A 13,314-nucleotide genomic window follows, 5' to 3' on the forward strand; every position below is an offset into this window, starting at 1 on the left:
CTCTTGGACAAACATTAAAATTGGGTAGCGCTATAAAATGTGTCATAAAAACAAAACGGTAAATGCTAATTCCTTAATTTTTGCACACAAGGTCACTGATGGATATACCATATATAAAATGTTTTAAAACCTAAAAGGTTCAACTCGGTTCTTAAATAAAAATGGATTCTTTTCTCTATTGCACTTTTTTTGACTCACCCTGTATAATGTTTTTGGAATATTTCCAAGAAATTGTAATGCAAAGTTTAAATCTGTGAAAACTTCAACATTAACGTTGAATGGTATCAAAAATCACACGTAAAGCTGTAAGTTAGGGGTTCATTCATATAGTTTCATGACTAAACGGCTGTTTATGCCCGAGGGGCCGTCCCGTTCATACATACCCGAACATTTTGTGATTCTTATAAAAGTTATTAAAATACACGATTTTCCTGCATTTTCCATACCCGGCGATCTAACATAAGGGACACCGGGCATAAACGCTGTTTATGCCCGGCTCTCGACCAATCACGCGCGCTGTTACATAGCGTGTATGTATGAACACTTGATCATTGTCATTCTTGGCTCAAATGTTCTTTGGAAAGTTAAAATTTAACATATCTGCACAACCTAAAGAATTAAAGTTGGAAAGCTTCCAATTGCAGAAATCAAAGTTTTCTCGGACAAATTGTTATTCATCTTCAGCGAAAGCATGCATAACATAACACCGTCAGATTATGAAATAGATAATGTGGACTAAATCTAATGAGATTCACAAACTTTAGGAAGCGGTGAGCGAGTACTCGTATGTAAAAAGCGGCGCCTATTGATCAAACTTGGAATGAACTGCATTGATGAGCGCATCATGTAATCGTTAATTTCTTCGCAACCAGTCAACCGAATTAAATCAAATTAAATGCAATGCACAATAAAATAGGCTATGTGCTACATTTTAATTTTTTTTTGATTCTGATGTCTATTTCTCGACTTACGTTCAATTGTATTCACTCGGTAATTTTTTCTGGGACACCCTGTATAGAATAGTAAACTCAGGGACAATAATCACATTACTCCGTTGCATATTGAGATGAATTGATTTTATTCCTAGTTATAATGAAAATAGACTACATGTGGTGATCTCATGGTGTAGATACTTTTGATATGATTATAATCTCAAATCCTTGAATGTATCCCGTTATTTTTGGTATTTATACAAAACTTGTAAGACTTGCAGTTGAACATATGTGTTGAAAGAATATAATAAGCGTCAATGTGCGTATTGAAAACCCAACCTGCGTCTTGAAAACAAAACAGAAATAAATTAATAAAATAAATAAAATATCATTCACAAACCATAAAAACACGTGTCGGATTTTGCACTTTGAAACAGTGTGTAGAATATTTGATATTGATTTCGTTTATTTACACATATTTTTAATTTAAATCAATATCTTCGGCCTCTACTACAGTGTATCAAGCATTTGGTTTCGATCCCATGTAATGCTATGGAATTAGGGTCAATAAAAATTCATCCTATTAAAAGGGCATTTTGTGATCCACAGCCTCATCCCCCACCTTTTTCAAAAAAAGTTGAGATTTTTATACCACTGGAAACCTCTGGCCACATAATGTTTATGTACCAAAAACTTCTTGCAGATTAATTCGTTTAGCAAACATGTCGTCAAATTTGAATTTCGTTCTGGTATACCAGATGATTCGTTCTGGTATACCAGAACGAAATTACAACACATTGTCTATGGAGCAGTGTAATAGACATAATCATGTATAACTCGCAAACGCAAAATCGGAATCAACTGAAATTTTGGGAATAAGCTTTTTGTGGATATCTACTGAAAAACGTCTTAAAAAGAGGATGCTAGGATCACGAAGTCCTCCTTTAAGTTTTCCATCCCATCATTTTAATAGAGGTTATCCACGTTACTCATGTGTGACTTATAACAAAAGGCGCTGGTTCCCGTACCATTTCTCATTCAAACCAATTCAGTGCACGACCTCGGAGTTACTTGCATGACTTTGGCGGGCTATTTTGAAACAGTCATGGTTGCACATGCAGGTACTTCTTTTGAAAATCCTAAACAAGGTATAGCAGTCGTTGATACATGTAGGATATACAGCTTATAGAACATGGTTAACCTCTATACCATCATGACCATGGGTCAGTTCAAATCTGCCGTATTGCAAAATAAGACACGTATTGTGTAATTTCTAATTTCTATTGTTATACAGGTTAGGTTTTTTGTAAGGCATCTCCGAATGAAAAAACAAATCCAGAATTGTTCGTATAATTTATCATAGCTTTGTTTTTTTGGTTTGAATTGTGCTACAGCATCTCTCAGACTGTTCAATATTACAAAAATTTGCATTATCTGGAAACATCCTGCCTGGGGATGTCAACTGCATGGTGCAATTATGTGTTTCTGGAGTTCACCAACTGCAGGATAACCTTTGATTTCAGATAGCTCCACAAGAAGACATACAGAGGTGTAAAATCAGGGGATATTAGGGGCCATTCCATTTAGTCCTTCAAAGCAGTCGCATGATTGCCAAACAATTCTACAAGGCATTCTATAAATTACTGTAAAGGAAGTGGTGAAACTGTGATTTTCATTTTATTTTAATTGTTCGCGCAACTGCATTTATTCACGGTTCTCATAAATAGCCACCGAGTTGATTTAGCCATCAACTAAAGCATTTTGACCAACCAAATACCTCATACTTTTTGTTTTTGATCTAGTGGCATTTTTCAAACTGTATACTCTATTATAATACACCCTGTATATTTACTCTATTTTAATTGTTGACGTCTACTCTAATATTATTAGTCACGATGTCAAGTAAAGACCTGAGCGCAAGAAGACTGTAAGTCCACTTTTGACGAAATTGAGTTACAGGTGGTTTTGAAGTTATTGGACGAGGACAAAAATTTTGACAATTTTTTTTTTGACATTTGGCCATAGGGGTCACGTGAGGGGTCAAAAATGAAAAATTGTCCAATGTCGTCAAGAGACATGTCAAATCCCACGGAACCCATAGTGATACAGTTTATTCAGTAAAATAGTGTGGTCAATGGTGTGCCTTTGACAGATCCATAAAAATATAGTATAACTATAAGTATACATGTAGAATACATTCTCGATTTAATCGCCCGACTGCTACTGCACGTGGCTATATCATGATATAGAGCAGTATATGGAGTCAACCATTTTTCTTGTACAGACGTTCTGGGTTTTTATCATTTGTTCAAAAAGTTTACATTTTCACTAAATATTTTGGCGTATATAAAATTGAAATAAAATTCTCTGCCTCCTAAACGGCATCATCTGTACCACAATTGTGTATCACGAATCGTTATATTATATAATGTGCAGTTAATATTCATATATTCTTTTATACATAGGATGCTTTAGTTTTTACACAAAAATTAGAATGTGCAACAAATTAGCATTAAAATCAAGGTTTTTTTTTACGCATTTAAAAAGAACTTGGCCAATGGCGTATCATAGGGGGTGGGTGGGTGGGTTGTTTGAGTGTTTGCCCGGGGTGTTTGCGCCTCTCCGGTCGCTTCAGGAGAAGTTGCCTTACAAGCTAAGGGTTATAGGGCTTTAGACTGTCCACGTAAATCCATTCCATGGCACGATACGGTGATAACAGTTTACAGTAGTACATTCCGGCTAATCTTGGTGTAAGATAATCAGGATCTGTGTAAAGTGATGTCGAAGTCACCTTGGGAGAAAAAAAAAACCAGGATATTAATAAGTACTCAATATTAGAGAATGGAAAATGTACAAAAGGCAAATGTCTTTATTATCGTTGTATTTAAACCAACATTGGAACATCATCTAACGAGCCCGCCCTCAATTTGTCTAGAAATCGAGATTTTTGCACCAATGTAATGTACCTTGATCACTAAGATACCCTACAAAAATCTAAGCCTAATATGCCGTACTTCTGACAAAATTTACGTATTCCGTCAAAATATTAGTTGAACGCATACCGCACGGCGTGCGGGAAGGGTATAACACATCAAAAGGATCGAACTCAGTCACGATAGACAGAAAGATGCGCATTGGCGACATATGCGCTGGTATTAGATAACGATTTTCTTTGTTTTGCCTAATCTGTTCGGGTCAAATTTAAAAATGGACATGTCTGATGGTGAAAACTCACATTTTGTGAAAAAGAATCTTTTTTTTTTTATGGAAGTACGTGTTGCAACATGGGTTTAGAAAAACTACACGTCATAGACATCCAAGTAATATTGAGCCACATATCTCCAAGGAAATGCATTGAATTTACATGTTCAGCAACTTCCCAGAATCCTTTGCGAACAAACCGAGATCACGTCAACTTGTCACTACCCACGGCGGGATTGAGCGTCAACAGTAACGATGTGCACCTTGACGTAATGACATAGTCTCGGCATCGGTTTGATTAGCATAGGATTTCGGGATATACAAAATCGCTTTCATTGTCACTTTATTGATATTGATAAGAATGGATGGTGGGTAGGTGTAGAGTAAGGGGCATGTGAGTGTGGCACAGCGTCATCATCCCTATATCTTCGTGTCAAAAATTGCCGTGAGAGTACGGCGAATCCTCTCGTTTTTCAAAAGCTACGCATGAGGATTTTGTTCGAGATAGGCCGAGCGACGGCTAAGCATACCATATGCACACGATATGTTTTTACGATTTGCGCATGATCAAGTACCCCATATGATATTGCCATTACAAGAAAATTCGATTTTTGTCAGGTAAACCCCGGGTTTCGTTTCCAATACACTAAATGGAAATGCAATAATTAGCGGGGATTGCTGTTTGCTGTGGATATATTTTACTGCATTTTATCCGTAACGATTTTGAAATCGTTCGTCAAAATTGTGATATATTAAACTGTTTGAATCTATAAAGGAACACGTGTACAGAATATTAAAGCACAAGTCTATACAATGTACTATATCAACACACTATACCGCTTTCTTTATCTGCGTCAATAATAAAATATTGATTTCAATCGAATTGAATACATCTCTCCATTTTTAGTTTGTACTCCACCACTGAGCGATCTAACGATCGATTTCTATTTTCTAGCCAATCAGATGGGACTCCTTTTCTTGCGTTCGGTGAAATACCAATCGCCCGTCGCTCACCAACGGAGTATTAAATATATGTTTATAATATAGGATGTCGACACTGTGTGGGGGTGTGTGTGTGTGAGTGGTTGTATGTTAAAATCCTTTTAAAGAACAGTAACATCTTTTTGAAAATACAATCCTATAAGGTTTTTAATAGATTATGAAGGAACATACCACTAGATCACCCTCAGCAGTATATTCATACTCCAGAGAAAATAAGAGCCATTTAAAGCCATTGGCTTCTCGATCTTTGCCAAACAGCATATCTCTTCCCCTGGTTATGTACCTATTGCGAGCCTCCGATGATGCTCTTCTCAACGCCCATCTTAAGGCTTCCTATAATAATAAAGATAAAAACATAACGTAATTTTCAAAACGTATAGTAAATTGGAAAGCCTTTAGGCGTGCAATAGGTTGTTTCAAGTACTTCGTTTTCGTTTTAATCGATTCACGTGGCTCTTAACACCTTTACTAGAAACCGGATGAACATTAACTTGCTATAAAGGGCTTTTGCTCTCTGTTCCTTGTTATGTACATAAGACAGTTTCACGCTCCACTGCTCAGCCGTATGGTAAGTATCTTGAGCATTAAAATTGGATATAAATTTGGTTATTATACGCGCTGCGCGTTTTCCCTTCTTCAGTAATCCTGAACACTTTTGTCCCATGCATTAGACGTCTAGAGGTGGTTCTACACTAAATATTGACATTATTTTACACTAATCTCGTCCGGGAATCTTCTCACCTGGTTTATTTCTCGGCATGTTCTCATGTGACCATAAGTCCCATTTCCTAAAACTCTTTCAACAGATTTCTGATTCTTAGTCTTCACCATAATCTGGTCGGCAGATTCTTTAATCTTTGAAAAATCTATGGGATTAAATGGCAAATAAACCTTGGCTGTGGCAGAGGCCAAGACATCGCCATGTTTATCTTTGACAACAGAAGGTTTGGAGCGTATAAATTCTTCTTCGTCTGGGTACAACTGACTAGTGATGTTGAGGATGCGTTGATATTTGTATGGGATGCTTGCTACCATTTCCTGTAAGAATTTCAAAATCGAAATAATGTCAGGGATGGCTTCAAAATGAACTGCAGGTCGAATGCCGACTGGCCAAACAACTGGCGGTTGGTGCTTGAAACCATCCCCAAAAATGCGTACGTGTACATACAAGCAAACTTTATTTAATCTATAAAGTATTGGCTATCACGTCTTATCGACTATTAAATGTAGATCATGTTAAAGGTAGGTTCATGTGTTTTCAGGGTGGAGTATCGTCCATTTCTCTTTTCGGCTTACGTCATGCACAACTCCCGCACAGCGAGTCTGTTTACCTCCTCAAGATCAGCCGGTAGCCATTTACGAGGGTCAGTCAGTATGTATTAAGAGTTGACTTGTGACGTCATATTATGTGGATTGTTTTGATGGCATTTCTCAATGATTACATAAACACTGTACCTTTTCCTTCAAACAACACATGTAAAAACACACATGACTACGTAATAGCATTAGCATAAAATCAATGGTTTAGAGTCACCTGCTGAAATTGAGTCGTTTTTGTTTAGGGAAATAAGAGGCTGAAATGAGGTATTGCTGTATTTTTTTATATTTTCTTGGTAATTAAAGTATGGAAAATGCTGCCTTTTGGAACAGTAATAGAACACAAACTACCAGTTCATTAAACCATGTTTGTTGGGCTGTAAAGGTTTTAGTTTATTTAAAATGCGTGGTCAAATATGTCTGATTTTAAACAAAAACAAGGCTTTTCTTTCTATACAAATCTTGATATTGCCAAAAATAGCAAACGTGGAAATTTAAGTTTTTTTTTGCCAGTTCTGTTGACTAAAACGGGAGTCTCCCTAGAAAATATTTGAATCCGTGATTAAAATATAATTGTTATTCTACTATTGTTACATTTATACAAAAAGTAGTGGTACAGAGAGAGGCCATCTTTTGAATGAGAAATTTAGTTTTTAAACTTTTCTGTTCATTTCAGGTTGAGATCATCCATAAAAATTCATAAGTATATTTAAATTCATATATTTAAATTTTCATAGCATTTTGTAATAGGCCTATTTTAGACCCTATTTACGTGTCGCTAATTAAGCCATCGTTCCCGCTGTAATCATGACAATCGGACATAAATTATACCCTATTTAGTATCAAGAGGTTAAAGGAAGTCTCGACAATCACAACATTATGCCTTATATAAACTGGCTTCAAGGTCATATCTTAAAATCCTGTCGATAAAAATGAACAAAAATTACACACAGGATTACTTCAATACTCTACTCTAAACACATGTCAGTAACCAAGCATTTGTCAAACCGACACAACAGTAAAATGCACTGACATGGAACACCTTCCTGGACCGCATTCACAGCCCAACATATTTCTTTGGCTGGGTTCTATTCTGTTCCGTGTCAGTGCCTTTTACTGTTGTGTCAGTTGGACAACTGCTTGGTTACTGACATGTGTTTAGAGTAGAGTATTGAAGTAATCCTGTGTGTAATTTTTGTTCATGTACAGGCGAATAATTGGAACCCAGCAAAAGAAGTCTGTTTGGGCTGTTAATGTGGTCCAGGAAGTTGTTCCATGTCAGTGCATTTTGCTGTTGTGTCAGTTGGACAACTGTTTGGTTACTGACCAGTGTTTAGAGTAGAGTATTGAAGTAATCCTGTGTGCAAATTTGGTTCATTTTTATGGAGAGGATTTTAAGATATGACCTTGTGAAAAAGTTTCTTTTTGAGGCCAGTTTATGTTAGAAAATAAAAACACGAATCACATGGTTTTTATTTAAAACAAACTCATATTGACTATAAAATCGATTGAAAACAACTGGCTCTCAACACGCGAGATTCAAAATTCCCGCTTCGAAATTGCAAGGGCAATGACGTCATAGTTATTTGTGCTTAATTGTCGCCAGCCTTCATTGTATTACTGGGTCATTATCATGATTATTGTCCAGACAATTTAGGTGCCCGGCAATTTTGAATATAGCGTGTTTTAACACCGTTTTTATTCGTTTTAAATGGTCAATATGTTGTGTTTTTTTGTTTTGTTTTTCTTTTAGTAAAACCACTTGCACCGGCCTTGATAATTTTTTTTTCTAATATAAGGCATAATGTTGTGATTGCCAGAGACTTTCTTATATAAAGTGAAAGGTTGGATTTTAAATACCTGTGCTCGAATTGCCCAGTCACATATTTCCCCAGAAGCTTCTAAATCCCGAGCTTCAAACAACGGCTCAAATGTTGTGTTCGTTATCGAAACGTATTTGCGTAGCATGGTCTTAGCCTTAGCCGCTGATGTGTCCGTGGTCACAAGCATGAAAACGCTACATATGTTAGCAATGCGCATGTGAGCATCATGTAGCGACAGGTCAGAAGGGATGTCACTTTCAACTACGTTAGGGGCAGTTCTCCTGATGCATACTGTCCGTGATTAACACCGCTAGCAAGAATCACAGGTTTGGTATAAACAGCTGTCGGATCCGAGGCAACGAGTGCTGAGAGTTCTCTGCAGATAATTAAAAAAGGCAAAAAAAAAAAAAAAAAAAAAAACACCAAGCATTGTACAATAAGTATATGACAGATAATACATTCGTGCATTGAAAAAAAATCTTGGAGGAAAGAACCCTCCAGTGGCAGAGGTTATGAATTTTGTAAAAAAATACAGGAAGATCCTGTAATGAGCCTAAGGACAGGGTCAACTTAGTGTATAATTATGTTGACATGATGATTATTTATAAAATGTTATAGCAGTGGTTGAGTAACTTGCGTACTAGTAATTCCAACATTACTATCTCCACATGCATTTCTTCTTTATGTTTATTTTTTCTTTAACTATCTAGATTAGCAGACTCAAGGTGACTATAGTTACTGGCGCAAATAACCAAAAGGTTGCAAGCGCCATTTATACCAACAAAAATCAAAAATCAAATACATTCGTGCAGGTATATACATGCATTATCGCACATGATTTTTGTCCATGCGTACATTACGCAATCATTTCTATTACTGAAATTTCTGATAAAATCTTGTTCGCGTAGTTGTATGAGTAGATTCTTTGTTATAATAAAAAAAATCAAAAATATTTCGTAATTGAATGATAATTCAATAAACTGATAAAGTACAGAGCTTCATTGGGGAGCGGGAGAGTGTGGCCTAATAGTTAGGGTAATTGCCAGTGGCGTAGCATGGGTCATCATCAAGCCTCAAAATAAGCAGATCTGGACCAGGAGCCACACATTTAGAAAAAGCAGCTCCTGGTCCTGTGATTATCTAGTGAACCAGGAGCCGCTTTTAAAGAGCTAAGAGTTATTTAAATTTAAATTGTACAGATTACATACAAAACCAGGCTTTATTCAAAAAATGTAGAGCCTGATTCATATGATTTTGGTGTGGACCAGGAACCAAAATGTTACGACCATTAGGTAAATGGCTCCTGGGTGCCTGCTTATTTTGAAGCTTGCTCATCATATGGGGGTGGGGCACCGAGCATGATGGGGGGGGGGGGGTCTGATGGGGGGGGGGGCACAAGCCGTTTTGGGGAAAAATTCCTATGGAATTTTCAGATCGATGCCGTGCCCTATGACGCAACTCCACTGGTACTTGCATTTGGTGAATGAGCTCCTGGGTTCAATTCCCGGCAGTGGAGATTTGCCGGGATATTGACTTCAATAAAAACGTCGTTATATTTCACACCTGCCTAACACAGGTCACCCAATTTCGGATACTTATTTTTATAAGTTTGTATAAGTACCCAATTTATGAATACTTGATTGGCAACATTATCAAATATTTCAGCGCTCAAATCGGACACAACAGATGAATAGAAGCTTCTGTCGGTCCCGTATCAGAGAACCATACATGTAGGCCTACATGTATGGTTCTTGCAGCAAGTTTCGAACCCGTGACTGTTCTTAACCCGTCCCTGTGTTCAAATGGACCCCAACGGAAACAAGTTGTAAAAGAGAGGGGTTCGTGGGTCATAAAGGGTTATCAAATCAAATTAAATCCGAACAAAACAAATCAAATCAAATCAAAAAAATCAAAATTGTGTTGTTATTTGTGTTGGTTGGTGTGGGTGTTTTTTCCCCATCACTCAAGGGAAGGGAAGTGTGTTTTTCCCCATTAGAAGGCGTACAAGGGAAAGTAAAATAAAGTGTTTAAGATACCTTAAGAAAATAGCGGTATGGTATTTACATTTTGTATAAACAGACGGAGGTAAGATGCACCATTTTTACTTCTAGAATGGACCTTTTTACCAACATGCAGCGTCTTGTAAAATGTGGGTGACATTCCCGGGGACATTGGGCAATGCCTGAAAAGAGCAAAAGGTGACAAATGTTTCCATAAAGTGTATGTGTATGTGGGGGGGGTGTGCATGTGCACATGTCTCCTCAGACACAAATTATACATAATACGCTCACAAACGCTCACAATGTTCTACAGAAAATCCCCTAAAAGTAGCTGTTGCGAGTATTGCATGTTTTTTATAAGTTAGAGACACGACAGGTCAGGCTTAGCCGGATTTACAATGTACAAAATTATCCCGTAATGTTTTTTCATTTTTTCTGTGATTTTGTTACATAAGTTTATATAAGTGAATTTGTTTTGTGAAGTTTGTACCAGGTGTTCGGGTAGGGCCTACTTTTACATTAGTTTTTTGGGCGTTTTATTTTCCAATACATTGATAAAATTGAAGAAAAAAAAACAGTATTCGTACTACTTTTACAATAAATTGCATTTCATTAATACCTGAATGTCCTTCCAATTCGTGTCATTCTAGTGTTGCCATCCAAATCGCCCGAAAGGGTTAACACCGGTGTTGGATATGCGCCCAAATCATATGCTGATGTCCCATTTGTCAGATAGGCAGCCCATAAAAGCAAACCAGCATACCTGTCTGGTTCCTTGGATATTACCGCTTGGGCAAAGATACCTGAAATGAATCAGAATCAAAGCTCTGTACATTATGCCACAATGTTGGTCAAGGTTTTGGGACACTTTTGATTTGAAATTAGCCACCCCACTCCTCCGATCAACGTATGAATCCTACTTTATTGGTCAAGCCCGCACCCCTTTCTTGGTGGTGAAGGAGGAGTGTTGGGAAAAAGGTTTAAGCTTGACACCAACATGACCAAAGAAACGTTCGTTTTAGCACTTTAAAAATGGCGGAAATAAGGCCATAATATAACAGTGCACGTTTTCCATAAGCATTAGGCCTAAGTGTTTCAACACATTTTGACGAGGATTGTATTTAAAAGGTTAATGCTAATTGATCATTTTTTTTCGACATTAATCTTTCTTTTTTTTCTCTCATTTCATTCTACCCTGTATGCATTTTTGCACATTTTTAATTAAAAAATCTTTAGGTTAAGGGATCTGGAATGAGCGTTTTGAGCATTTTGACAGTATTTTTGTGAGACATGAGAGCACATCAGACATATCGAATTGCATTTGAATACGAAGAATGTCTTTCTGATATCAAATAATTTTCATTTTTGAAATTACGATATAATACAAATTTTATGACAAATTATTAAAATTTGATATTTTTCACATTTCTGATATATAACAGTCCTCGAAGTAAATTTTATAAATCTAATGATATATTCTAAAAGTGTATGTAGCTGGGAGGAAAAGCCGACGATCAAATGAAAATTTTGACCTTTCATATTGAAGATATGGATTTTTTCCCCAAAAGACCTGATTTTTTGGGGTGTTTTGGGAAAAAAATCCATATCTTCAATACGAAACGTCAAAATTTTCAATTGATCGTCGGCTTTTCATCCCACCTACATACACTTTAAGTACATATTATCAGATTTATAAAGTTTACTTCGAATACTGTTAAATATCAAAAATATTAATTTTTAATCATTTGCCATAAATGTGTATTACATTGCGAATTTCAAAAATCAAAATTATTTGATATCAGGACATTCTTCGTATTCAGAATGCAATTCGATATGTCTGATGTGCTCCAATGTATTTTGATTTATCAACCATGTGGACATGTGTCAAACATTTCAGCAAAGGCCCATCATGTTTTTCTTTTACTAAATTGAAATTAGTAAATAAATAATATATTTAATTCCAATTTTTTAATTAAAATACCACTTCAAAAGCCCCATTGTTTAAAATTACCCATCTTTTAGTAGAGCATCGACCAGATGATTCAAGTCAATTCAGTCACTTTTGCCACACAAAGACACGAACGTTCTTTCGCTTGTAGACCACTGATTTAAGTAAAACTTAATATAGGCTTAAACAATAAGTGATTGCCTAATAATCTTTTCTAAATTGTAAAAAAAAATTGTTACAACGTGTACATACCTCCTACACAATGTGCTCCTACAAAGATTGGTGCATCCAAACTCATCCCAGCTGCGTGCAAATCGAGTATGGCTGTATCTATCGCATTACTAACCGCAATCGGGTTGGGTAACTTTAAAGGATACCCGGATGTCAAACCAATCCATAACTTCATCGGTGTAGCTTTCTGAATCTCGATACAAAGGGGCTCATATGCTTCCCCTGCGATAAACTCTCCAGGTATGGATATTAAAGCAGCTTCCGGGCCTATTTCGTGGATAGGAGGCCGAACTACCGTATAAACAGCACCAACTTTCATGAAATTATTTGTAAGGTAGGTAAGAGCCAAAATATTTATGAATACTGCTTGTAAAAAGGCCATAATTGCTTATATTTTGAGCTGATAAGCGTATTGAAAACAACATACATCCACGTCCAAGGATGAAATCCCAAATGTAAAGGCATAACTTGATATATATGTAACTCGAATGAATAGTTATATAAGTACGAAGCTTTGGGTTATGAACTGTTAATGGCCACATCAGCAAAAGTTGCCAGAAAACATTTAAATGTTGGGTTATATAAGGCTATGTAAACCGTTTTCATAACATTCAAACATTTTTTTAATTGACTGCAAAATATTCTACATATAGGTCTTTGAGTGTTGACAAAATTACAAAAATATATTGCAATAATATTTTCACAATTTTAGAGTGTTTTCAAACGTTTAAAGCGTTTTCATGCCCTTTATAAAACCAGATATATAACCGTTAAAACATTTTAAAACGTTATTGTTTGCTGGGTAATCACCTCATTTAAAGTTCAAAGACAACATGACGGTATTAAGTAAAGCAGTATTC

The 13,314-nt window shown here is 36.3% G+C and overlaps 1 protein-coding gene across 2 annotated transcripts; it reads right to left on the reverse strand.

The window, feature by feature from the left end:
• Positions 1–3,421: 3,421 nt before the first annotated feature.
• On the reverse strand, positions 3,422–12,881 carry LOC140143348 (uncharacterized). Of its 2 annotated transcripts, XM_072165207.1 has the most exons (7): positions 12,476–12,881; positions 10,895–11,078; positions 8,313–8,651; positions 5,877–6,173; positions 5,307–5,468; positions 3,551–3,723; positions 3,422–3,516 (listed from the first exon to the last, which is right to left on the reverse strand). In XM_072165207.1, exons 3-6 carry the CDS (start codon positions 8,490–8,492, stop codon positions 3,586–3,588), a joined length of 777 nt encoding a protein of 258 aa, XP_072021308.1. In that variant the 5' UTR covers positions 8,493–8,651; positions 10,895–11,078; positions 12,476–12,881; the 3' UTR covers positions 3,422–3,516; positions 3,551–3,585. The 2 variants fall into 2 exon arrangements, with proteins under 2 accessions (XP_072021308.1, XP_072021307.1); XM_072165206.1 differs by having other exon boundaries at positions 3,428–3,723.
• Positions 12,882–13,314: the final 433 nt, after the last annotated feature.

The sequence above is a fragment of the Amphiura filiformis genome, unplaced genomic scaffold (genome assembly GCF_039555335.1).
Source record: "Amphiura filiformis unplaced genomic scaffold, Afil_fr2py scaffold_21, whole genome shotgun sequence".
Taxonomy (NCBI): Eukaryota; Metazoa; Echinodermata; class Ophiuroidea; order Amphilepidida; family Amphiuridae; genus Amphiura; species Amphiura filiformis.